This window comes from Dendrobates tinctorius, unplaced genomic scaffold, assembly GCF_039654945.1.
Source record: "Dendrobates tinctorius isolate UK_male_01 unplaced genomic scaffold, ASM3965494v1 ptg000265l, whole genome shotgun sequence".
NCBI lineage: Eukaryota > Metazoa > Chordata > Amphibia > Anura > Dendrobatidae > Dendrobates > Dendrobates tinctorius.
In genome coordinates, this window is record NW_027361932.1 from 5,568,842 (window position 1) to 5,596,550 (window position 27,709).

General features: G+C 45.7%; 1 protein-coding gene across 3 annotated transcripts in view; it reads left to right on the forward strand.

The window, feature by feature from the left end:
* GOLGA3 (golgin A3) overlaps positions 1 to 27,709 on the forward strand; it is a 132,149-nt gene that overhangs the window by 20,929 nt on the left and 83,511 nt on the right. Inside the window, exons 3-4 of one of the 3 annotated variants that reach the window (XM_073559030.1) lie at positions 5,150 to 5,413; positions 14,452 to 14,564. In XM_073559030.1, coding sequence (XP_073415131.1) covers positions 5,150 to 5,413; positions 14,452 to 14,564 — 377 coding nt within the window. The remainder of the gene's footprint in view (positions 1 to 5,149; positions 5,414 to 14,451; positions 14,565 to 27,709) is intronic. The other 2 variants (XM_073559031.1, XM_073559032.1) reach the window with 2 other exon arrangements.

Here is a 27,709-nt window from a genome sequence, read left to right on the forward strand (position 1 = left end):
GAAAGAGCCAGCCCGGAAAGGTTAGGTGCGTTAGTGTCTCTCATAAGAGCAGATGGAGCCACAATGCAGGTTACCCATGTTAGAAGTAAATTACTTCCAGTCCATGTGTTTAGACCCTTGGGGAAGAAAAAAAGCATGGTTAAATAGTATATCTCTTGACTGCAGAACAGCTGTAACATAAATGTCCCTGAGGAGTACAAGCCAAGAACACCGCTATGACGTGCTCCGACTCAGGGCAGCCATAATATACGCAGCTAGTTTATTTCTGAGGAGCTGACTCACACTGGAATTCAGACGTTCCTTTATAGAAGTCTAAAATTATTACTGGCAAGTGGGTATAATGAGCCACTAATATAATTGTCCCATGCCTTTTAGTTACAAACTTAATTTGTCATCTTGTATTTATGCGGAATAGCTTTGCTGTTGCACATAGAACAAACTAATAAGTAATAAGTAATAGCAGATGCAACCGTTTTCAGTAGTGAGCACCATATTCCCCAATAGCCAGGCAGCATCTGGGAATATGATGCAAAATTACTCTGATCTAATTTGTGCTTCATTTGTACGGTATACTTCAGGTATTTCTCACACTCACAATGGCTGACTGTAAGATTGACATAATAATAATACATTTTATTTCTATAGCGCCAACATATTCCGCAGAACTTAACATTTCAGAGGGGACATGTACAGACGATAGACATTGCAGCATAACGATAATCACATTGGTCATAACAGATACCAAGAGGAATGAGGGCCCTGCTCGCAAGGTTACAATCTATGAGGAAAAAGGTAGACACGAAAGGTGGGTGGTAACAATTGCCCTGATTGTATGGACTAGCCATAATGATAAGTGTGTAACAGTAGAGACACAGAGGGCTAATGGATGCATAAAGCATGTGGGAACATGATGCGGGGAACCTTGTTATCGTAAAACTTTTGGCTGTGCAACACATGGATAGATTAGGTTAATGTGTTGAGGTGATAGGCCAGTCTGAATAAATGCGTTTTCAGGGCACGCTTAAAATTGTGGGGATTGGGGACTAATCGTATTAATCTGGGAAGTGCATTCCAAAGAATTGGCGCAGTACGTGTAAAGTCTTGGAGACGGGAATGGGAGGTTCTGATTATTGAGGATGCTAACCTCAGGTCATCAGCAGAACGGAGGGCACGGGTAGGGTGGTATACTGAAACAAGGGAGGAGATGTAGGGTGGTGCTGAGCCATGGAGGCCTTTGTGGGTGAGGGTAATAAATTTATACTGAATTCTGGAGTGGATGGGTAGCCAGTGTAATGACTGGCACAAGGTAGAGGCATCGGTGTAACGATTGGTGAGGAATATGATCCTGGCTGCAGCATTCAAGACAGATTGGAGAGGGGAGAGTTTGGTAAGAGAGAAACCGATTAGTAGAGAGTTACAATAGTCCAGATGAGAATGAATAAGAGAAACAGTAAGAGTTTTTGCGGAGTCAAAAGTAAGAAAAGATCGAATTCTAGAAATGTTTTTGAGGTGCAGATAACAAGAGCGAGCCAGTGATCGGATGTGGGGGGCAAAGGAAAGCTCGGAGTCAAGTATGACCCCAAGACAGCGGGCATGTTGCTGGGGAGTAATAGTGGAACCACACACGGAAATGACAGTGTCGAGGAGGAGGAACCAGCAAAAGATACAGTAAAGGAGCGGTCAGAGAGGTAGGAGGAGAACCAGGAGAGACCGGTGTCCTTGAGGCCAATGGAATGGAGCATAGTGAGGAGGAGCTGATGATCCACAGTGTCGAATGCTGCAGAGAGAGCAAAGAGAATTAGCATGGAGTAATGACCATTTGATTTAGCTGTTAGTCGATCACTAGAGACTTTAGTGAGGGCAGTTTCAGTAGAGTGTAAAGAGCGGAAACCGGATTGGAGAGGGTCGAGAAGAGAGTTATCAAAGAGATAGCGGATAAGACGGGAGTGGACCAGGCGTTCCACGAGTTTAGAGATGAAGGGAAGATTAGAGACAGGTCTATAGTTAGTGGCACAGTTTTGGTCGAGGGATGGTTTTTTAAGTAGTGGATGTATGATGGCATGCTTAAATGAGGAGGGAAAGATACCAGAAGAGAGAGAGAGGTTAAATATTTTAGTTAGGTGAGGGGTGACAGCAGGGGAAAGGGACTGGAGGAGATGTGACGGAAATGGGTCACTGGTGCAAGTGGTTGGGTGAGAAGATACAAGGGGCCTGTTTACTTCTTCTTCTGTGACTGGTTCAAAATCAGAGAGTGAGCTAGATGCAGTGGGGGAGGGAGGACAGTGCATGGTATGAGGTGATTGGGAGACATAAAGATGTTGTTCCATCAGGATAGCTTTTAAATTCTAAAAATATCTATTTTCATCCCTGATGGGACATTTTAGAATAAAGCTGCAGTGTGTATTACGTCTAACCACCGTGCCATTCATTCTGTAAGGGGCTGCAGGGGAAACCTTAGCACAGCGCTCTGCAGCCCCACAGAGAATGAAGGCAGCAGTGGTCAAGGATAAAAGTGCTGTGTTCTGCTGAATCATGTGAGTCTGAGTGGTCGGATCCCTACCAATCAATAAATTATTTTTCAATAAGTTATCACCTATTCATTTTTTTTTTTTTTTTTTTTTTTAAACACTGCCCCTTTAAGATTTGTTTACATGAGCTCCAGTGAAAGAACCAATTGATTGGTGCTTGTTTAAGGTCCTTTTACATGGCCTGACTAAACCTTTATGGGGACCAAATGGTCCATTGTTTACCATATCTTTTTAATATTGTCAGCAGCTCATCTCCTGTTTACAGGGGAAGCTAGACTACTAACAATGATGGCTAGGGCTGCACAACAATTTTAAGTGTGACACGGGTCAAGGAACCCAAATCTGCTCTGTTCAGCTGCTACATAGCAGCGTGGTGTTGGTGAATGAAGTTGAATTGTGTTGCGCAAACGTGATAAGTTATAAAAAGTGTGTGTTTTTTTTTTTTTAAACCTGCCTGTCGTGATCTTGTGAGTCGTAATGCAATCCCATTCATCGGCATCCCACAGTGATGGAGTAGCAGCATAGCGTGATTCTTGGCTGCAATGACTTGTGTTGTAAACATTATAAACCTAAGGTTTTCCCTTGTCAGAAAACTTTCTGCCATAAGCAGCTGTAGTTATGTAAAAAACAAACTAAGTATTTCTTACCAGAGCCGGGTCTCCCCCATTCCCCCGGTCTCTGATTGTCTGGAGCTCTGATTTCACATTTACAAAGCTGCAGCCAATCACTGAGCTCAGGGCTCTGCACGTGTTAACAGATCCAACCACTGATTGACGTGACCTCAGCTCTGCAGGCAAACAGGCACCAGGACAACATCAAAGAGCTGGCCCTGGGTTTTGGTAGGGTAATAAATAATTAGTTTTTCTGTGTTGATTTTTATTCATTTTTATAAGTTCTGCTTTTATAGCTTGCATCATTCTCATCATTTGCCTAGCTTGTTGCCTAGGATACTGGCCACCACTGCTGGCTTGGAGTGGTGGACTAACATGTGCCCTTTCAACATTACATATAACCGCATGAGCTGGCTGGAATCTCAGGAGTCTCCATTCTGGAGCATGGAAAGTAGCTCCTGATCCCTGCTTATTGTCTAGTCTTATTTATTACTATAGATCAGCTCCTTGGTATGCACAGTATCCGAGGGGCTGGACTATAGTTTGTTGCCCTCCCCACACTAGCTCTTTAAGAGCTGCTCCATCACTAACGGACATGAAGCAGTTCCATTACCTCTGCTCACATTGTCCATCAATAGTTGATTTCCTGCTGGTGCATTGTCCCCCTACACACCTCAACATCCTCAGCAGGTTCAAAGTGCCACTTCTACGCCCCCTCCCTGTTAACAGTACAAGTGATGTGCCCCATCTGTCATCAACAGGAACAATATGCCTCTTTTCTACTCACCCCTCTCCTGTGTCATTAGCAGGAACAGGGAAAATATACCATTCTTGCTACCTGTGCAGGGACCAAGAGGTAAAGGAGTCCTTTTCCACCTCCAAATAAAGTGGAATTCTGCACTATGATAGACTTTTAGATTAAAGAGGGCCTGTATACTGTTTTTGAACAGACTCTATTCTGTTTGTGTTTGCCTTTGACCAGGAATGATGTTCCACCTCTCCACCAGTGTCATAAGCAGGAATGATGTGCCACTACTGTCCCCATCATCAGCAGGAACAGTGTGCTACCACCTACTCCCTTTATCATCAGCAGTGATGTGCCACTACTGTCTATCCCCATCATCATCATCATGAACAGTGTGCTACCATCTACCCCTTTCATCAGCAAGACTGATGTGCCACTATTGTCCCCATCATCAGCAAGAACAGTGTGCCACCTTCTCAAACTACACAGGTTTTGTTTGTAGTTTGTTCACCTGGAAAAAAAATATGTCTGTGTTACAGCTGTAGATAGAGAACTATGTGAAAAATTGCATCATTGTTCATTTTAAGACAAAGGACATCATCTGCAAGGAGTTTGTATGTTCTCCCCATGTTTGCGTGGCTTTCCTACTGGTTCTCCGGTTTCCTCTCACACTCCAAAGACATACTGAATAGGGAATTTAGATTGTGAGCCCCAATAATAATGTCTGTAAAGCGCTGTGGAATTAATGGCGCTATATAAATGAGTAAAATAAATGTATTAAAAATGAGAGTTAGGAGAGTGTACAGAACTCTTACATCTGAGGCATGTGTTGGTTCTTGTACTGTGTATTTACGCGTTAGTAGTTGGCACTAGGCAGGTTTGCTTTACTGCCAGGGTTAGCCACACAACAGATGTCTTCACAATCAGAATGGGTACCATGTGTTTCTTCCTATAAAAGCAGTTGAAATATAAATTTTACTTTCCTACTAACTAGACTTTTATATATCAAAAGTTTTTGATGTGCTGCAGTTCATGTGACTGTCCGTCAAGTAAAAAGAACAAGTTTATTTATACTTCATACTGTCCCAGGCTGCATGTGCTTTCTCGTGTGAACAGGTCAGACATATTTTAGAAGCCAAAAACATTAAAGTCAAGCCGCCACTCTTGGATCTTTGGGCATGGGCTTGTGGTGTTCATTCTATTATTTTATACTAAGATGCTTTAGTTCATGTGTAATCTAACTGTAACATTTCTTTCTATGACAGGTATGCATTCAGAAAAACTGCCAAAACTAGGAGGCAGTATGGAGACGAGATCTGGAACCTTGTGTCAGAATGGGCCTCAACCACATTATTCCGAGCATCCTCCATCCTCCGCCTCGGTTATCGGCTCCTGTAGTACAGCAGCACACCCAGGTGTGGCTGGTTTCAATGACATCATATCGGAGACTAGTACTGAGGGCCTAGTTCTTAGAAAAGAAGCTTTGCAGTCACTGAAGCTAAGCCTTCATATGCAGGAAACTGACCTGTGTAAGCACTTTTTCTAGAGAGCATTTCTATTTATTACCTTGCACCTTTCAACTTTCTTGCAAATTCTGCATGTGGTGATTTTAGTATAAAACGAAGTCGCAAAACCTACACAAATTGTTATTTTAATCTATCAAGTAATTATCTATTTGGACGTATAGAAAGTAGAATACTCGCATTAAGTTTATCACTAAAAACCACTGACCAGTATCATTCCTCCGTGAAACTGTAGGAAGAAATTGACGATTAGTCGTTACTATTACTTGTCTCAATGAAGCGTGTCTCCACAAACTTTGGCACAATCTGCTACTTATTAGACAGTGTCACAGTGGGTCTATGCCATTGGCAGCTTTCAATTTTTTAGTCTATTTACTAGCGAAATAACGGAGATTAAACAAAAGCAAACATGTGAGACGCACTCCTTAAAGTGGTTGTCCCACAAACAAAAGTTAATTTTATTCACTAGATCTTGGAATAAAAATAAGTTCCACAATTGGATGTGATTTAAAATAAAATGTTCCTTTGCTGAGATAATCTTATAATTGTGCCCCTGCGGTGTGCTGTGTCTGACACTACAGGAACATGGTCTGATCATACCACAGCTCCTGCGCAGGGGAGGAAGGAAAAGAGTATACAGGCAGGACAGCATGGGATCACTGCTGATTGTTTTTGTGAGGCAGACTATTTCCCTGCATGATTTTAACCCCTTCATGACATGTGCCATCATGTCTCTTCCTTTGGTGCTGGCTCAGGCGCTGTGCGGAACTTATTATTCCAAGATCTAGTGACTAAAATAAACATTTGTGGGACAATCCCTTTAATGTTTCCTCTTATAGAACATTGCATTAGATTGTTCTGATATAACATAAAATGCTGCTTTATAATTTTTTTACATAGCTTTATACAGATTGCAGTTTCCGTAAGGCCCTTTGATATGGACTGATGCCAAATGTATAAGGATCAAATAATTGTTTTGGTCATACAGTTTACTTAAGGCCCCATTACACTAAACGATGCACCGGCGATCCCAACAACGATACGACCTTGTCAGGATTGCTGGTGCATCGCTACATGATCGCTGGTGAGCTGCCAAACAGGCAGCTTCACCAGCGATCAGCACCAGCGAGGACGCTGGTTTCTAAGGTACACATCGGGTAACTAAGTGACGCGCGTCATTTAGTAACCCGATATTTACCTTAGATACCAGCTCCCAGCGCCTGCTTAGAGCGCTGGGAGCCTCGCTGATCGTTGGCTCCCGCTGCCACACGCAGCGATGCGCGCTGGCCAGCAGGAGAGCAACGATCAAAAAACGGCCGTGCACGATCAGCGATACCCGGCAGGAGGGCGGTCGCTGATTCCCGTCACACACAGCGATTTCGCTGGTGAGATCGCTGTGGCGTCACAAAATCAGCGATCTCGTTAGCGAGACCGCTGTGTGAGACTGGGCCTTTATTGTCAGCAGCCTATCCTTATGACATGGGAGGTATACTGCCACCATCAATAATGTTTAGACCCAAATGAGCGGTCCAATCAGCAAACGAACAAGCATTTTGTTTGTTTGGTAGCCAATGGCTGCTATGTTTTCACAGGCTGACGATCGGGAATGAGTATTCTTACAAACGCTGGTTTGGTCAATTATTGCCCCATATAGCAGGGCTTTAGAATTTGATCAAATTTTGTTAATGGATCATAACATATCCTTCATGGATCTGGTAAAAACTGCACTTGGTAAATAGAGCCTTCTACTTTTGTGCATAAAAATTATAAGGAAATATCATATTCAGATAAGTAAACTGCACTATTTCATCAAGTCATGTATAGAAAAGTGTTCCCTAATGTATATTAAAGCAATTGATTCGCCAACTTAACAAAAGGGAGGATGCTGATAACAGACAAGAGAAGCTAGTGTGAATATTGAAACCATTTAAAAGCATGTATTTTGCAGAATCTAAACAAATGAATCCCCTTCCCTGAGCTCCACAACCCTGTCCAATTATTGGATTGACCTCAATTATAAATGGAGTAATATTAACAATTTATACATTTAGTTCCTTATTATTTAAGCAGGTACTAAAGGTAAATTGGCACTGTTTGTTTTGTTTACATAGAGAAGATAGTTTCCCAAATTCATGTTCACCATAGCTGACAAATGAATGTACAAAAACTTTAAATGTATTAAAGGGAATCTGTCATGTCCAAAACCGCTATGTGCTGTCAGATATAGGGTTAATCTGCGAGAAAATGACTTGGAAAGCCCGCCTGGCTGCCTTACTGGAAGAGCAGCTGCAGGAAGAAAATCAAATGGTATTCTCCCTTTAGCCTCTCACTTTCAGTAATACAGGATTGTGCAAAGAATGGTTACAGTCTCCATTCACTACACTGAGCGCCCGACTGAATTCACTCCTCTGGAGTTTGATTGGCAGCCTGCCCTGCACACACACATGCTTCACAGCAGACCGTGTCGGGCAGAGACTAAAGTAGCACTTTCTGGGTAGTGAGCGGTGACTTTAACCGCTCCCTGCTGCGCCCCTGTGAATGACAGCAAGCGGCTGCATGGAGGATAGAAGTTAATTTTCTCCCTCTAGCCACGCTTTTAGTAAGACAACAAGGCAGTATTTTAACGCTATTTACAAGCAGAATTCTGGATCTGCAGATAAATAGCATTTTCGTACATATCTGGTTCCGTTCAGTAATATACAGAAGTTTCTACCCTGAAGTTAATTGACAAGATATACATTTACACATAAATTGGATCTTAATTGCATGTGGATCGAGCAGCATGCAACAGCTGTCAGGTTCACTTTATCAGTAGGAGAAAAATCATTTAAGGTGGTAATGTGAGTATCAAGCCAGTCTGTGTCCTCTTCAAATAAGCATAAAAATAGGAGAACCGAAGTAATCTGCGACTGGTGGGGGTCCCGGAAAGGACAGAGGGGACTGACTCACTTGGTTTTTTTGAAAAATGGCTACTGGACACATTTGGCAAAGATGTTTTATCCTCATTCTTTACTATTGAGAGGGCGCACAGGGTCACTACACGTGCCCCCCCGCCGGGAGCACCCCCATGTCCCATTTTGCTCAAGCTCCTGCACTTTAAAGATAGAGATGCTATCCTGCGAAGATCCAGAGATATTAAGGAGCTTGCTATTAATGGGAGAAAAATTTCCATTTTCCCTGATTTTTCCATGGAGGTGCAACGTAAAAGGGTGCAATTTATTGAGATTAAAAAACGTCTACGTGACTTACAAGTGTCCTATTCCATGATGTACCCTGCTAGACTGCGGATTGATGTGAATGGAGAAACGCACTTTTTTGAGACGGCCCAGGCGGCGCTGTCCTGGCTGGATATTAACGAGAGGTCCATGAGGAGGAAGAATACTTGAAATTCCCCCCCCCTTTTTTTTTTTTTTTTTTTTGCCGCCGGGTGTTGTTATTTCTTCTTTGTCTAGGACGCTATGCTGGTATAAATACTACTGTTCATTCCATTTCGGGTCCAGGGCGGGAGCTGACCGGATTGCTGTGGACACTCGTTATAGTGACAAGCTGTGGACCCTTCTCCCTTCATGGACTCTGGGCAAGTTTTCTAGCCCTGATTTCTCTCTATTTGAGAGAAATGTGCAAGTTACACTTGTTTTTGAGGGCAGGGGCGATGTACACTGGTGTGCAGTGCTCCCTCTCCCTCTTTTGTTTTGTTTGTTTTTTTTGTTTATTGTTGTATTTCATAATTGATCTGTGGGATTTGGAGTGCGTCAGCCGTGTCGCCCAATTCAGTGCATCAGGGGATGGTGGAAATTGCATCTCTCCCGCGGGGGTGGAGTATGCTCGGATTTATCATTTTTTATTCTGCTCTTATGGCGATATCACTTAATATCGTAGCGTGAATTTAGGGAGCTCGGGGAGGCAAATAAGAGATGTGCTATATTTACTAATATGCAAAAGTTTCTCCCGGCTATCCTGTGTATATCTGAGACCCACATGGTGAAAGATAATATTCATTGGCTGAGGAAGGGATGGGTTGCACATAAATATCATTCCACGTACTCGACCCATGCACGGGGCGTCAGTGTGCTGGTGCACAGGTCCATCCCGTTCTCAGGTACTAAATCGGTGGTTGACCCTGGGGGCAGATTTGTATGTTTGCTTTGCACGCTATATGGTATACAATTTATTTTGGTTGCAATATACATCCCCCCGCCCTATTCAGTCGAACCAGTAAAAAAAAATCTTGTCTATTTTAGACTCCTTTCCCCCTGCGCCGACTCTTCTGATAGGGGATTTTAATACATATTTACATCCCTATTTGGATAAGTTGCATTCGGGAAACATATCGGAAGACGCAGCCTCAACCTCATTTGCTAAAACATTGGTGGAGCTGGGAATGGTGGACCTCTGGCGTGTCCAAAACCCCACGGCCAAACAGTTTTCCTGCTACTCTAGTTCTCACCATACTATGTCACGGATAGACCTGGCCATTGGGAACACATTTATGACCCCATATGTACAAACGGTGGCCTACCTGCCTAGAAGTGTATCTGATCACTCGCCACTGTATGTCAAACTTTCGTGGGGAAACCCTCTTACCCTGTCTAGACCTATCTGGAAACTTAATCCCTTCTGGATCCAGCTTTTAGGGGGATCTTTACATGATACCATTCTAGAATATTTTCAACTTAATGAGTACTCTGCATCATCACACATAGTTTGGGATTCTATGAAAGCCTATGTCAGGGGCTTATATATTAGAGCAATATGCACACGAAAAAGCCAAAATAGATGCCACACCCAAAGTCTGATCCAGGAAGCATCTGTTGCGGATTCTGCGGTGGTGCTCAACCCGACAGAGGAAACAAAAAAAACTCTAGAGAGGGTACAGACGTCACTCAGGGAAAACCTCATGTCGGCGGCAGCAAATAAACGTTATTTCCTCAAACAAAAATATTTCATAGAGGGGGAGGGAGTAGGACACTTATTGGCCACGGTCATTAGAGCACAGGAGGGATCTTCATATATCAATAGGCTAAAAACGGACTCGGGTGATCCTGTAGTGGACAGTGTGGACATAGTGAGTGAGATAAGGAGGTATTTTATGAAACTATATACATCAGATTGCAATCTCACGGAGACTGAGATTGAGCAGTACTTGGACGCTCTCTCTCTCCCCACACTGGCTGATGACGATAGGGATTCGCTGGAACGGGACATCCTGTTGGATGAAGAGGCTCCGGGAACGGATGGCCTGCCTGGCGAGTTTTACAAAACTTATGCACCCTTACTGCTACCTAAACTACTTAAGGTATTTGAAGAGGCTGAAAGGCGGAGGGTCCTCCCACCATCTATGAGGGAAGCTTTGATAGTTTTAATATTGAAGCCCAGAAAGGATCCGGAGATTCCGGATTCATATCGCCCGATTTCCCTACTACCAACAGATGTTAAATTATTGGCCAAGGTACTCGCCAATAGGATGTCCCGAGTTATCTCATCTGTTATACAGAAGGATCAGACGGGATTTATCCCAGGCAGGGCCACATCTATGAACCTTAGAAAACTATACTTGGGGATTCAACATAGTTCTGAGGAGCTGGGGGAAAGAGCAATATTGTCCTTAGACGCCGCTAAGGCGTTCGATAATCTAGAGTGGGTTTTTTTGTGGGCGGTCCTTAGGAAAATTTGTTTTGGACACAGATTTATAAATTGGGTGAGGCTGCTGTATGACTCGCCGGTGGCGAGGGTTAGGGCTAATGGCAAGGTCTCTGAGTCTTTTCCTCTTGGGAGGGGTACTAGACAGGGATGCCCGCTCTCGCCCTTGCTATTTGCTACTGCGATGGAGCCATTGGCAGTTGCAATTCGGAAGTCCAGGGAAATAACGGGATTTAGATGTGGAACTGTGGAATTGAGGATATCATTGTACTCGGATGATCTACTTTTATATTTAGACAGGGTACATTCCTCGATTTTGCCGGCAATGGGGGTCATTCGGGAGTTTGGGTTGAGGTCTGGCCTTCGGATTAACTGGTCCAAATCTGCTTTAACGCCGATAGACCCTCTCCCGGCGGATTTCTCGGATTTGCAGATACCGGTCCCTGTAGTTCGGGAGTTTAAGTATCTGGGAATAATTGTTAGTCCAGTCCCGAAGGATTTTCGGGCTCTAAATCTGGAACCCCTGTTGCAGCGATTTAGAACAAAAGTACATGCTTGGTGTCGCCTGCCGTTGTCGAATATTGGTAGATCTAACTTAATCAAAATGGTAATGATGCCACAATTGCTATATTTGGTACATAATTCTCCGGTGTGGATTTGTAGGGAATTTTTTGCAAAAATAATTACGTTATTCCGGGAACTAATTTGGAAGAAAAAACAGGCTAGGATTCGTTTGGAGATGCTGCAGCGAGGAAAGGAGGAGGGAGGATTGGCGGTGCCAAACCCATACATATACTATATAGCCTCCCAGATGCAACATCTTAGGGGTTGGGGTAGAGACGGAGCGTACGATAGTGATGGTGGTATTGTGAGAGAAGGATCGGTATGGAAATATCCAGGTTGCCGGTTGGATGTGGGACGACGGCAGATAAATGGGGCACGATACCCCACGTTGGCTATGATTTTTAAGGTGTGGGACAGGGGTAAGTCTCTTTTGAAGATAAATGGGCCTACGGAGTTCTGGCCATTGTGGCGGAATCCGGATTTGCAAGAGATTAAAAAATTAGTGGGGTTCGGAAGATGGGAAGATAAAGGGATACATCTGGTGTCACAAGTATTGCAAACTAATACTCTTAAGAGTTTTGAACAATTGAAAACAGAATTTCACCTCCCACACGTCTTCTTTTATCAGTACTTACAGCTGAGACATACATTGGAAAAACAGAGAAGGATAAATCCAGTGATAGTGACACATAATCAAACACTACATATGCTACTTACATCTGAGTCCTCTAAAGGTCTTATCTCTGAATTATACAAAAGATTATTGCCTGCCCATCTGGAGACATACCCACTGACTGCTGCTAAGAATAAGTGGGAACGGGACGTTGGCCCCCTGACGGAGCAACAATGGTCCGACATTCTAGCACAGATCCCTAAACTGGCGGTTTCTGAATGCCAAAGGCTTTCGCAAATATATCTCATTCACAGGGTATATAAAACACCCAGCTTATTATTTAAAATGGGACTTAGGCCCCATACACAATGTGTTAGGTGTGGGCAGAATGATGCCCACTTGATGCATGTTATGTGGGAGTGCGGGCGTATTGGGGATTTCTGGAGGCAGACCCTGGGACTCGTAGCCCAAGTATACCATATCACAATACGACCGTCACCTCGTCTATGTTTGTTGAATTTGTGGGAGGAGGGGGTTGACCCGGACTCTGCAGTGGCCCTGGGAGTAGCACGCATCATGTATCAGGCAAGAAAGATACTGGCATATCATTGGTTGGATCCTATGCCACCAACATTGTCAGAGCTTAAAAATAAACTAAATAATGTCATTAGATAGGAAAGGGGGGCTTATTTAAAAAGAAAAGCATTGAGAAAGTTTTACAAAATTTGGCAGCCATGGATGGAGTCACCGGGTCTCCCCTCGGGAGCGTTGGTGCTGGAGGCGATGGTGGACCAGTTACTGTTGTGCTTGCAGTGATGGGGTGCTTGGGGAGCAAAAATAAAGTCTAATGTTTTTTGTGGTGAAGCGGATTTTGAGTGGCGCGATGGGAGGGGGCTGGAGGGGTCGGATCTGATGTCCACGAGGGGCGGGAGGGGCGAAATATGATGCGAGGTGGCGCGGCTGGTGGGGGTGGTTTTCCCACTGAACTGAGGCACTGCTGTATAATTTTGTTTCTTGTTTATTTGTGGAGCCATGTTGTTTGTAGGCTCAATTTATATAAGTAACTGTGTTTTGAGATCTTCTCCTTTCTATTTTTTCTTACAGAGGAAGAATTTTGCACTTTAAATAATATCTGCTTTCCTTGTAACTATTTACTGGTTATATAAGATGTCATATTTTTTCTGTATTGATTCCTGGATGTTTAATAAAAAAAATATCTGATTGAAAAAAAAAAAAATAGGAGAACCAAGGAGCATAAAAAGACAAAAAGTTTATTAACATGATATCAATTACATCGTATTAAATAGTACAAAAATTAGTGCAAAAGTACAAAATAACAGATACACAAAAGGAAGGCAAAATAGATGGTGGGTATCTCACAACCCAGTGTCAGCATAAATGGTATATACCAAAAGGCACAGATAAGCCCCCTAAAGGGTGAATAAGGTGCTAATAGCGCTGAAAATCATACCAAGACATACAATCAAAAATCTTAAATGGGGGCAGGATGTCCTCTGTTGCAAAACTGACACTAAATTAAATATGAGAACCACGGAAAGATACCCCATAGCACTGATGTGCCACACCAACAAGGGGTACGGAAGTCCCGATAATGTGCCTTCTGCGACCGTTATATTAAGCCAAAACAGGGTAAGTGTGGGGCAGGACGGCGCTTACCTGTAGGGACTAGGTATGGGACACCAAGGCAGGATCAGTCAGAGACCCCCTCTTCAAAGATGTATATTAGCAAAATGCATATAACCATCTATGAAGACTCATTATTTTCTTAATTGCCTGCATCTTTTTGCTCATCTTGCATGCAATACTTGTTGCATTGCCTCTTTAAAGGGGAAAATAGTATAAAAAAGAGAAGCAACAAATGAAGTGAAATTTCCCCCACCCAAAAAAAGTAAAAATTTCTAACATCTTCAATCTCTCTGCAAACCAATGCATATGCCTCTGCGGTCTAGCGCTGAATTTTACAACCTGCCTGTGATTTGATGTACCACCACGTGACACCTGGAGTTACATAGTCCTTGGCCTCAGCAGACTCGTGCTATACTCACTGACATAACAAAGCAGAGAGAGACTGCAGGGATCACATGACACACAATGACACACAGTAGATCACAAGCAGATGTAATGCTAGGTTCTTGTTAGTTTTTTTTTAATAACTAGGTGTTCTCACGTGCTTTTTCTAATTTTACAATGTATATCTTCTCTTTAGCCTCCAGTGATGCTCCTCTTCCGCTTGAGCGAGAGGAGCAAATACGTTTGCAAGCCAGGCGTCGCTTAGAGGAACAGTTAAAACAGTACAGAGTCAAGCGCCAACAGGAACGGGTGAGCACAAAGTCAACAGCTGAAACTCCTCTTTATTAATGAACATATGAGATACAATTTGAATATTAATTTGCCAGGACTACTACCAAATTTACAAAGGCAGCAGAGCCATTTGGATAAAAAAAGCTATATTTTTAACCTTTACTCTTTTTTTGCTTGCAGTTTTGAATACAGTAGGAACTGTGTCTATCTAAACAAATGACCCAGCAAATATTTTATGAATTGTTAAAGAAATAATATTAAAAGAGAAAAATAACATTAACCAATAAAATTAAACAACATGTCGTTTAGTCATTGAAGTTTAGGTTTGCAGGGTTTGTAGCTATATGCTGCTGGGGGGAAAGTGCTCCTCCTTGAGTGACATTAATGGTTGAGCAGCATATTCCTTTTGAAGACCTAAGGGCCCCGTCACACACAGAGAGATCACTAGCGAGATCGCAGATTTTGTGACGCATCAGCGATCTCTCCAGCGATATCGCTGTGTGTGAAGGGGATCAGCGACCGGCCCCCCTTCCGGGTATCGCTGATCGTGCAGGATGGCAGCGAGAGACCAGCGATCAGCAACGCTGGTTTCCATCGTAAACATCGGGTAACTAAGAGCCGCGCGGCTCTTGGATACCCGCTGTTTACATTGGCAACCAGCTTGCTCGCTGGTCCTCATCGCTGGAGGGGCTGTCTAACGATGTCCCAGCGATCCCATCCATGTCAGATAGTTGGTGGGATCGCTGGGACATCGTTATGTGTAACGGGGCCTGAAATCTTTTACTGTGTCACGTTCAGGTCTGACAGTGGCTGTTACTTCTATATTTACTAGTAGAGATAACATGGCCTTTGATGAAGCAGAGGACTGAGTAGTTCATGGGGAAAGTGAGCAGTGATAAAAAGAACTAGTGTGATAAAGCAGCGAATCTTTGGATTTTGCAGGACAGATAGCAACTAGTGATGAGCGACTATACCCGTTGCTCGGGTGGTCTCCGAGTATTTTGGCGTGCTCGGAGATTTAGTTTTCGTTGCCTCAGCTGCATGATTTGCGACTGCTAGCCAGCTTGAATATATGTGTGGAATTCCTGTTTGTAAGGGATTTCCCACATGTATTCAGTCTGTCTACAAGTCGCAAATCATGCAGCTGAGACGACAAAATCTAAATCTCCGAGCACGCCAGAATACTCGGAGATCACCCGAGCAACAATGCTGCTCGCTCATCACTAATAACAGCAGCTTTGTATTTGGCACTGATGTGGGGGCGAGGTGAGCACCGTCTAACCACTCTACAGAAATTAAATGGAACCTGCCGCCCCCCCCCAGGGCGTTTTTAAGTTAAAGAGCCACCCTTCAGCAGCACTAAGGCTGCATTCTGTGAAGGTGGCTCTTCTGTTTCTGACCCCTAGTAATACTGAAATATCGACTTTTATAACTAGGTCCTCATACCTGTAATGCGTCCCATAGGTATGGTGTGTCCCCCTGTATCAGCCACCTACCATCCTTCCATCATGCCCCTTGTCTTGTGTCTAGGCGCCGCCCATCATCCGTCCATCATGCCCCTGTGCTCCGCCGCCTCATTCTGGTTTGTATGCCTGCGCTGTGACAAGAGTTCTCGGACATGCGCAGTGCGTGCTGCCCGAGAGCCGACATCAGGCTATTGCGCCTGCGTGTTGCGCAGGCCTCAGATACTGCCCCGCAGTGTGTTATGTATTCACACTGCGGGGCTGGGGCCTCCGCAACAAGCAGGTGTTGGGCTGTGAGCACAACCCCCATCTGTGGATGTCGGGCCCTCAGATCATCCTCATGGAGTAGGTTTCTAACAGTTTGTGCAGACACATGCACATTTGTGGGCTGCTGGAGGTCATTTTGCAGGACTCTGGCAGTGCTCCTCCGGTTCTTCCTTGCACAGAGGCGGAGGTAGCGGTCCTGCTGCTGGGTTGTTGCCCTCCTACGGCCCCCTCCACGTCTCCTGGTATACTGGCCTGTCTCCTGGTAGCGCCTCCGCTGACAGACACAGCAAACCTTCTTGCCACAGCTCGCACTGATGTGCCATCCTGGATGAGCTGCACTACCTGAACCACTTGTGTGGGTTGTAGAGTCCGTCTCATGCTACCACGAGTGTGAAAGCACAACCAACATTGAAAAGTGACTAAAACATCAGCCAGAAAGCATTGGTACTGAGGTGTGGTCTGTGATCCCCACCTGCAGAACCACTCCTTTATTGAGGGTGTTGATAATTGCCAATAATTTCCATCTGTTGTCTATTCCATTTGCACAACAGCATGTAAAATTGATTGTCTATCAGTGTTGCCTCCTAAGTGGACAGTTTGATTTCACAGAAGTTTGATTTACGTGGAATTATGTTCTGTTGTTTAAGTGCTCCTTTTATTTTTGTTGAGCAGTGTATATATATATATATATATTCTATATCTATCGATCTATCTAGCTATCTTTATATGCACTACCATTCAAAAGTTTAGGGTGACTTACAAATGTCCTTATTTTTTAAAGAAAAGCACAGTTTTTTCCAATGAAGCGAACATTAAATAGTAGAGAAATACACTCTATACATTGTTAATGTGGTAAATGACTATTCTAGCTGTAAACGTCTGGTTTGTAACACAATATATTCATAGGTATATAGAGGCCCATTTCCAACAACCATCACTCCAGTGTTCTTATGGTACTTTGTGTTTGCTAACTGTATAAGAAGCCAAATGGATGGTTAAAATACCCTTGAAAACACTTGTTCAAGTATGTTAGCACAGCTGAAAACAGTTTGGCTGATTAGAGAAGCTATAAACCTGACCTTCCTTTGAGCTAGTTGAGAATCTGGAACATTACATTTGTTGGTTCCATTAAACTCTCAAAATGGCCAGAAAAAAAGAATTTTCATGTGAAACTCGACAGTCTATTTTTGTTCTTAGAAATGAAGGCTATTCCATGCAAGAAATTGCCAAGAAACTGAAGATTTCCTACAACCGTGTGTACTGCTCCCTTTAGAGGAGAGCATAAACAGGCTCTAACCAGAGTAAAGACGTGGGAGGCCCCGCTACACAACTGAGCAACAAGACAAGTACATTAGAGTCTGTAGTTTGAGAAATCGATGCCTCACAGGTCCTCAACTGGCAGTTTTCATTAAATAGTACACGCAAAATGCCAGTGTCAACGTCTACAGTGAAGAGGCGACTCCGGGATGCTGGCCTTCAGGGCAGAGTGGCAAAGAAAAAGATGCTGGCCTTCAGGGCAGAGTGGCAAAGAAAAAGCCATATCTGAGACTGGATAATAAAGGGAAAAGATTACTATGGGCAAAAGAACACAGACATTGGACAGGGGAGATTGGTAAAACGTGTTATGGACAGACGAATCCGAGGTGAGGTGTTTGGATCACACAGAAGAACATTTGTGAGACGCACAACAACTGAAAAGATGCTGGAAGAGTGCCTGACGCCATCTGTCAAGCATGGTGGAGGTAATGTGATGGTCTGGGGTTGCTTTGGTACTGGTAAAGTGGGAGATTTGTACAAGGTAAAAGGGAGTTTGTTTTAGGAATCCTATCACTCCATTTTGCAATGCCATGCCATACCCTGTGGACAGCGCTTGATTGGAGCCAATTTCATCCTACAACAGGACAATGACCCAAAGCACACCTCCAAATTATGCAAGAACTATTTAGGGAAGAAGCAGGCAGCTGGTATTCTATCTGTAATGGAGTGGCCAGCGCAGTCACCAGATCTCAACCCCATTGAGCTGCTGTGGGAGCAGCTTGACCGTATGGTACGCAAAAAGTGCCCATCAAGCTAAACCAACTTGTGAGAGAGGCTTCTGGAAGCATGGGGTGAAATTTCTCCAGATTACCTCAGCAAATTAACTGCTAGAATGCCAAAGGTCTGCAATACTGTAATTGATGCAAAGGGAGCATTCTTCGACAAAAGCAAAGTTTGAAGGGGAATATTATTATTTCAGATAAAAATCTTTTTTTCGAACCCTGTCAATGTCTGGACTACATTTTAAATTCACCTGGCAACTCATTTGATTAATAAAAGTATGAGTTGTGATGGAAAACACAAAATTGTCTGGGTGACCCCAAACTTTTGAACGGTAGTGTATATATAAAATATATATATATACAGTATGTGTGTGTGTGTGTATATGTGTGTGTGTATATATATATATATATATATATATATATATATATATATATATATATATATATATATATATATATATATATATTTTCACTTATATTTGTTTTGTGTATGTAAACATATTTGAACATAGTATTTAATGATATTATGTTCTTTAATTAAGAATGAAAAAGACGAGTTGAACGAGGAAATTATATCGCAATTCTTTTTTTTTTTTTTTTTTTTTTTTTTTTAATAATATATCTTCATTTAGCTTACAAAAACACATGGAAATCCGCATTAAAACCACACGGAATTTCAACTGTGCATATAGCCTAACAGGGATGCAGGAAGCAGAGATGGGGTTTCTGTGTGTGGGGTATGACTACTGTTTTCATGTCTGTTAATTGGTTAAGATTATACAGTTCTGCTCTATCCCCTTAAAGGGAACCTGTCAGCAGGATTGTGCACAGTAACCTACAGACAGTGTCAGGTTGGCACCGTTATACTGATTACAATGATACCTTGGTTGATGAAATCAGTCTTGTGATTGTTGTTTAAAGGGAACATGTCACCAGTTTTGGCCGATACGAGTTACCACCACTTTTCAGGGCTGATAAACAGCATTCTATAATGCTGTATATCTGCCCCCAACCCGACCTGTAAGAAGAAAAATAACTTTTTTATTATACTCTCCTGTTTGGCGATCCGGTCCGAGGGGTGTCACTCTTCTTGGTCCAGCGCCTCCTATCTTTTAGCGATGCTGCCCTCCTTCTTGCTTCGTGTGGATGACGCATCCCTGCATCATCCACACAGTCTCCTCGGCACCACGCTCCTTTGTAGGCGTACTTCTCTGCCCTGTTAAGGGCAGAGCAAAGTACTGCAGTGCGCAGGTGACGGGGCTCTTTGACCTTTCCCAGGACCTGGGTACTGCAATACTTTAATCTGCCCTCAACAGGGCAGAGAAGTACGCCTGCGCAAGAGCACGGTGGTGAGACAGTGTGGATGACCAGGGACTCTTCATCCACACAAAGCAAACAGGAGGGCGGCATCACAAGAAAATGGGAGGCACCGAACCAAGACCATCGACACCCCTTGGACTGAACCGTCCCACAGGTGAGTATAATAGAAGTTCTTTTTCTTCTCTTACAGGTCGGGTTGGGGGAAGATGTATGAAAATGGCGCCTACGCAGTAGCAGCTATCTGTGTATATACAGGTGGTCTATGAGAGCTGCTACTGCGCAGGCGGCACTATCTTGGAGGAGGAATTTATTTTTCTTCAGGAAGATGGCCCCACCTGCGCAATATCTGATCTCTATACACACCGATGTGCAGCGGGCGCCATTTGCACATTTTTTTTTTAACTTGCTCAATAACATAAAGAACAGTTAATCCTAGAACACTAAACATGTGATTATGCTGCCCGCAGAAGGGTTTTTTTTTTTTTTTGTTGTTTCCGTATGTACACATATTCATTTTGCAAACTAGCGGGCAGGTCAGTGAGGGATCAGTGACCTGTCAGCAGTGTGCATTATGAATACTTAAGCAGAGTACCACATGAAGACCTGCTCCAGGCCTGCCCCAGAGCGCGAGCATATCATTAACTAAAAACTGAAAATAAAGATTAAACAACAACCACAAGACCGATTTCATCAACCAAGGTATCATTTTAATCAGTACAATGGCGCCGACCTGACACTGTCTGTAGCTTACTGTGCACAATACTGCTGACAGATTCCCTTTAAAGAAAATCTTTCGCCAGCTTTTTGCTAGCCCATTTGAGAGCAGCATGATATACAGGCAGAGCCCCTGATTCCAGCAATATGTCACTTAGTTTACTGGGTGCATCAGTTTTGATACAATTTTTTTTCTCTTTCGCTGAAGATGTAGCAGAGCTCAGAAAGCTATGTATAAAACCCCCGACCACACCACTGGTTGGCAGCTTTCTGCGTACAGTGTGCATTGAGAGAAAGCTAGCTGGTGATCAGTAGTCGGGGTGGGGTTGCACAGAGCTTTTGGTCTAGGAGGGGCAAGGTACCTAGTCATGTAGTAATCACAACACCCAGTCTAGTAAGTGACACATCATTGGAATAAGGATAACAGCCCCTACATCATGCTGCTCGCACCTTACATGGTAAAAACTTCCCTTTAACGCTCCATGACTGATCTATACGTTGTGGAGTATGATAGGGAATATTACATAGCTGGCATAAAAATTTTAATCGCCCCCACCCCCTTTTACCCAGTTAAAAATAAAGAAATATAAGTAATAGAAAACATATTTGATATTTCAGCATATGTAAAAGTCCGATCTGTTAAGATATAAAATTATTAATCCTGTTGGTAAATGGGAAGAGAAAAAATAGAAATGTCAGAATGACAATTTTGGGATGTTGTATCACTGTAAAAACAACAAACAAAATTGTATAAATATAAACTGCTCTACATGCAAAAATAACAAGCCCTCACACATCTATATTGATGGGGGAAAAAATGTTATGGTTCTATGAAGTTTTATGTAAAAAAAAAATTACAGGGTTTATGCCACAAACAAAAGTATATTTCTCCTACGCCTTATTGGGGGACACAGAGACAGTGGGTATTATGCTGCTGCTTGCCACTAGGAGGACACTAAGTAAACCAGAAAAAAAGTTAACTCCTCCCCTGCAGTATACACCCTCTCACTGGCTGGGATTTCTCCAGTTCATGCTTAGTGTCTGTAGTCAGCACTTGGGTCTGGTTTCAGACCCCACCGTTTTTATTTTATTTTTGAATTTTCTGTAAATTTTTATTTACTCTGTCGCCTCATTGGGGGACACAGAACCATGGGTGTTATGCTGCTGTCCACTAGGAGGCGACACTATGCATAATCTGAAAAAGATTAACTATGGCTCCTCCTCTGCAGTATACACCCCTGGACGGCATCAGCCTTCTCCAGTTTTTGCTTAGTGTCGCAAGGAGGCACACAAAGGTTTTTTCCGTTTTTTTCTTTTTTCCGGAAACAGATGAAGAAAAGTGGGTCTCCTAAATGAGACTCACGGCATGGCTCCTTCCTCGGCCCCCTATTATGGGGTGCCCAGTTGAAGTTGAGATGGCGGTTCCCCATGTCGCTCCTTCCCCAGGCCTGCGGGTGCTGGTTCGAAGTTGAGAACCCCCCTCCTTCCCCAATTCCCTTTGGTCTTGGGTTGAGGTCAAGGCGAGAAAGAAGCCCTCTGACTGTGACAGCAGCACCCTCCCTAATCCCCCTCTGGGGGTATTAGGTTGAGACACCGCAGGTAGGGTCTGTTCCATGGCATCCAGGGACCCCAGCTAGTTGCGGGCTCCTGTCGGGGCCGGGGGGAGTGCGGACAGGCATAGCACATGCCGACGCAGGGCTCTCTGTGCCCCTGTGTCTGCGGCAGCATTAGTTTACAGCGCCGCAGGGGGACCCATCAAAGAGCCCCGCTTCAGGTTGTGGCCCCACCGCTAGCCTGCCTTTCAATCCGGGGGGTCCGCTTAAAATCCGACCCCCCCCCCCCCCGGACTATCGCGCCGGGCTGGAGCCCTTCCTGGGCATAGAACTCTAATTTAGGCTGCGGCTTCGGCCTAGATGAGGTCGCCGCCTCCTCTCCGCCCCCCGGCCCGCCCCCCCGGATGACAAATATGACACTGCACAGTGTCACAAAAGGGGCGGATTGAGACAGAAGGGGCGCGCTTTTACATGGTCCTGCTCGCTCTTTTTCAGCTCTCCGCCCCTTCTCCTTCCTCCTCGGCGACCATTTTCGCTGCAGCAGACGCTGTCTCATACAGCAGCAGCAACACCAGCAGTCTCCGGGGGGCACAGGACTGTGAGTTGTCGGCGCTGGACCCAGGGGCACACTGGTGGGGTAAGATCACAGCCGGGTTCTCCTTACTCGGCTGTGAATCCATATTACCTAGAAGGTTTTTCCTATAGTTTCCCCTGCGTAGCCACCCCTGTACGGTCCTCTGCTAGCCAGCCTCTGTGCACTATGCCGGGCTCAAGGAAAAGAACCAGGCAGGACTGTTTTTATGCTTTTTGCACAGCCTGCAAAGCCACTCTCCCCAGTGGCAGCACGTATCCGCACTGCAAGGATTGTATCCTAAATACTGGGTCAGAGCCCCAGGAAGCCCCTATCATCGCTTCAGCGGCCGCTACCACGCCGGAATGGGCTACCCAAATGTCGCAGTCTATGACACAGTCCATTGATAACCTGACTTCCACATTACTCCAGGCTCTGCAGGGTCATGTCTCGGCTATGAGCGTTACCCAGCAAAGGGACAGCTCCAACCAGGGACAGGCCGTTTCTGGCTCTCCCAGACGTAAGCGGACCCACACGTCACGTTCCTCTGCGTCACCCCGTAGCACACGGTCATCCCCCTCCAGGGAGAGACGCCGTAGTCCCACGTCGCCTGGACCGTCCCCTACCAGAGACAGACAACACAGATCTCCGCAAGAAGACCTCCGCCCCAGCTCACCCACCAGGGAACCCCTGAACGATGCGCAGGATTCGGAAGGCATCTGTGACTCCGATTCAGATAACGAAACGGAGAGATCTGCGGTACCTTGTCCCCCTAGCACTACAGCGCTAGTTAAGGACATAGTCTCTTCCATCCACCGGGTGCTTGAAATTTCTGATCCAACCCCGGAAGCCCCAGAACACAAGATTTGCTTTGAAAGTGTCCTAAAACCACCTAAGGTCTTCCCTAATCACCCGGAATTTCAGAAGATACTTACTAAAAGAGTTCTCGCAGCCTGAGAAGAAATTTGCCAATCGCAAATATTTGGAAGCAAGGTACCCCTTCCCAGAGAAGGACACCAAGGGATGGACAGACCCACCTGAAGTGGATCCCCCAGTCTCTAGGCAAGCAGCACAGACCCTACTCTCACTGCCGGATAGCTCAACCCTCAGGGACACAGCAGACCGGCAGGTAGACCGCATTGCCCGCTCAGTTTTCGAAGTGGCAGGGGCCTCGCTGGCCCCCGCCTTCGCTTCAGTTTGGGCGGCCAAGGCCATCCTGGCTTAGGCCAAAGCATTGCAAGAGGGTCTTCAAACTTCAAATCCCGGGCTTTCGGACCAAGCGGTTCAAATAGCAGTTGTAGCAGATTACATGCTTCATGCAGCCCTGGACTCTGCAAGAGGTGTAGCTGGGATGGCAGCAAACGCCATCACGATCCGGCGTATCCTCTGGCTGCGGGAATGGAAAGCAGATGCGGTCTCAAAAAAGTCCCTCACGCACCTCCCGTACTTCAGTGGATGACTTTTTGGTGAAAAGTTGGACACAATGATATCCAACGCCACTGGGGGTAAGAGTACTTTTCTCCCTCATCCGAAACCTAGACTCACGTTCAAACGGCGTAACCAAACACGATTCCGATCCTTTCGGAATTCTTCGGGCTGGTCCGTCTCAAGACCAGCACAAAATCGGAACCGTTATCCACGCAGGGACAACCCACGGGCGGCGCAGAGGCCGGACAGGACCTGGCAGTCAAAAGCAGGCCAAGTGAAACCCAAGGGAGGAAAGACTCAGAACTTCACTTCATCATGACTCACGAACTCCAGAAGACACACCACCAGTAGGCGGGCGACTTCTACTCTTTCAGCAAGTCTGGCTGCCTATTACAGAAGACAGGTGGGTCAGGGAAATAGTGTCTTCCGGATACAAGATAGAGTTCACTTCCAGTCCACTGAAAAGGTTCTTCCTCTCTGTTCCACCAAAACCGCCAGACAAGGCTCGTGCCTTTCACCAAGCGCTCTCCTCTCTTCTTCAAGCAGGAGTCGTGGTACCGGTTCCCGTGAACGAACGCTTCAGATGGTTCTACTCCAATCTATTCGTAGTCCCCCAAAAAAGGAGGCAGCGTCCGGCCCATACTAGACCTAAAACAGCTCAACAAATATATACGGGTTCGTCATTTCCGCATGGAGTCCCTTCGGTCCATCATTGCGTCCATGGAGCAGGGAGAATATCTCGCCTCCATAGATATGCAAAACGCATACCTCCACATACCAATTACTTCCGCCCATAAACGGTTTCTCAGGTTTGCGATCAACCAGGACCACTACCAGTTCGTAGCTCTCCCGTTCGGGCTTGCCACAGCTCCAAGAACGTTTACCAAGGTCATGGCAGCTACCATGGATGTTCTACACTCCAGAGGCATTGTAGTCATTCCATACCTGGACGACCTTCTCATCAAGGCTCCCACCTTCAAGAACTACGAGGACAGTGTCTCAATCACAATCGACACTCTGACTTTGCCCATCAATATTCTAGAAATTCGGGCCATCTTCCTTGCACTGAGAGCCTTTCATCGCTTGCTGACAGCCTCTCACATAAGGATACAGTCAGACAATGCCACGGCGGTGGCATATGTGAATCACCAAGGCGGGACCCACAGTGCCCTGGCGATGAGAGAAGTAGCACTTATCCTCCACTGGGCGGAAGAGACAAGGTCGGTACTCTCAGCGGTCCACATTCCGGGTGTGGACAACTGGGAAGCAGACAAGGAATGGACGCGGGGTAGTGGTCTCTCCATCCCGAAATTTTTCACCAGATCTGCCATCGCTGGGGGACCCTGGACGTGGACCTAATGGCATCTTATTTCAATGCCAAAGTCCCCAATTTCATGGCCAGGACCCGCGATCGCTCGGAGCGGATGCCCTGGTGCAGGACTGGACCCAGTTCCAGCTTCTGTACATTTTTCCACCCATCCCCCTGATTGCCAGAGTCATGAGGAAGATCAAACAAGAGGGAGTTCCAACCATCCTGATCGCTCCGGACTGACCCAGACGTACATGGTACGCCGACGTCGTGCAACTTACAGCAGACGCCCCCTGGCGTCTCCCCGACCGTCCCGATCTTCTGTCACAAGGCCCGTTCTTCCACCAGAACTCAGGGGCTCTCAATTTGACGGCGTGGCCCTTGAAACCTGGGTTCTAACCCAAGCAGGGCTCTCACCAGACGTCATCACAACCATGATCAGAGCAAGAAAGCCAGCCTCCGCCAAGATTTATTATCGTACTTGGAGAGCTTTTTTTGCCTGGTGTGAATCTCGTGGACAGGTCCCACTCCCTTACTCTCTACCGAAGGTGCTGGATTTTCTTCAATCGGGCCTGGACGCCGGGCTATCCCTAGGCTCGCTTAAGAGCCAGGTGTCAGCGTCTTCGGTGCTTTTTCAAAGGCGTAGTGCTAACAAGCCGCAAGTAAGGACCTTTCTCCAGGCAGTTTCCCGATTGGTTCCTGCCTACAGATGCCCACTGGAAACGGGATCTCAACCTGGTCCTGACAGCATTACAGGCGCCACCTTTCGAACCCCTTAAGGAAGTTCCACTCCGAATACTGTCACAAAAAGTGGTTTTTCTGGTGGCAATCACCTCGCTGCGCAGGGTGTCTGAATTGTCAGCACTATCCTGCAAACGGCCTTTCCTAGCTTTTCACCAGGACAAGGTGGTTCCTCCGTACAGTACCATCCTTCCTTCCGAAGGTTGTGTCCACCTTCCACCTCAATGAAGAAATTTCACTGCCATCCCTTTGCCCGGTTCCGGTTCATAGAGTGGAGAAGGCTCTGCATACGCTTGACCTGGTCAGGGCATTGCGTATATACGTGTCTAGGACTGCACCCTTCCGGAAGTCTGATTCCCTTTTCCTTCTTCCGGTGGGCGTTCGCAAGGGTCTGCCGGCTTATAAAGCTACCCTTGCCAGGTGGATCAAGTCCACCATACAAGAGGCTTACAGACTTAACAATTACCCTCTTCCGGCCGGTATCACGGCGCACTCTACGCAGGCAGTAGGGGCCTCCTGGGCCATTCGGCACCAGGCTTCGGCACAATAAGTGTGTAAAGCGGCCACTTGGACTAGCCTACACACGTTTACGAAACACTACAGTGTTCATACCCAGTCCTCAGCGGATGTGAGCCTGGGTAGACGGGTTCTGCAGGCGGCAGTGCCCCAAGTTTAGGGACCTGCTAGCACAATATTTGTCCATTGCTTCCCACCCAGGGACTGCTTTAGGACGTCCCATGGTTGTGTGTCCTCCAATGAGGCGTCAGAGTAAAGGAGATTTTTGTGTACTCACCGTAAAATCTCTTTCTCTTAGCCTCTAATTGGGGGACACAGCTCCCACCCTGTTACGGTTGAGTTCTCATATTGTTCTTTGAGCTCGTACATAGTAGCCTTCTTACAGGCAAGATTGTTATTTCTGTTACATTCCTCTTAATGCTTTTGCACAAAACTGGAGAAGGCTGACGCCGTCCAGGGGTGTATACTGCAGAGGAGGAGCAATAGCTAATCTTTTTCAGATTTATGCATAGTGTCGCCTCCTAGTGGACAGCAGCATAACACCCATGGTTCTGTGTCCCCCAATTAGAGGCTAAGAGAGATTTTACAGTGAGTACACAAAAAACTCCTTTTTTAATTAACGGAGTGAAGGGGGCGACGGTTCCTTTCTACGGCCCGCTCTCCCCCGAACCAACAACAGGCAAGCACGCGGAGTATACCTCCCCGTACACTTTCCTGTGACGTTTTGGGGCTGATTCCTCTGTCAATAATGGCGATGATCCTTATGACCGGGGGAGAAGTTCCGGTAATCCACGGATATGAGGGCAGGCGCATGGAATGGAGAAGACTGTACAGCACTTCCGAAGGCCCTGAATCCGCCCCATAGCTCTCCATCCCCCTACCATAGGGAGGATCGTTTGAGCATGCCCCTTTAAGAACTCCTTCAGCTCTGCTACATCAGCCCAGGAGGATGAGAGCCTGCATGGATGGCATGGACAGCGCTGAACACTGGAGTTGAGGTATGGGGTCAGGTCCTGGCCCCCAGGAGAAGCGCTGACTTAGCGTCAGCGGCGGTGCACCAGCCCCCCCATCTGGCCCCCCCCCTCGGCGCTGAAAAATTAAGTCCCCGGCTTTTCCCGGCCTGCAAGGCCGCAATTTCAATAGCGCTGCCCCACCCCAGGCGCCTACCGTGGGTAGGCTCAAAAATTTAGCCCCCGGCTTTTCCAGCCTACTAGGCCGCAATTTGAATAGCGCCGCCTGCGC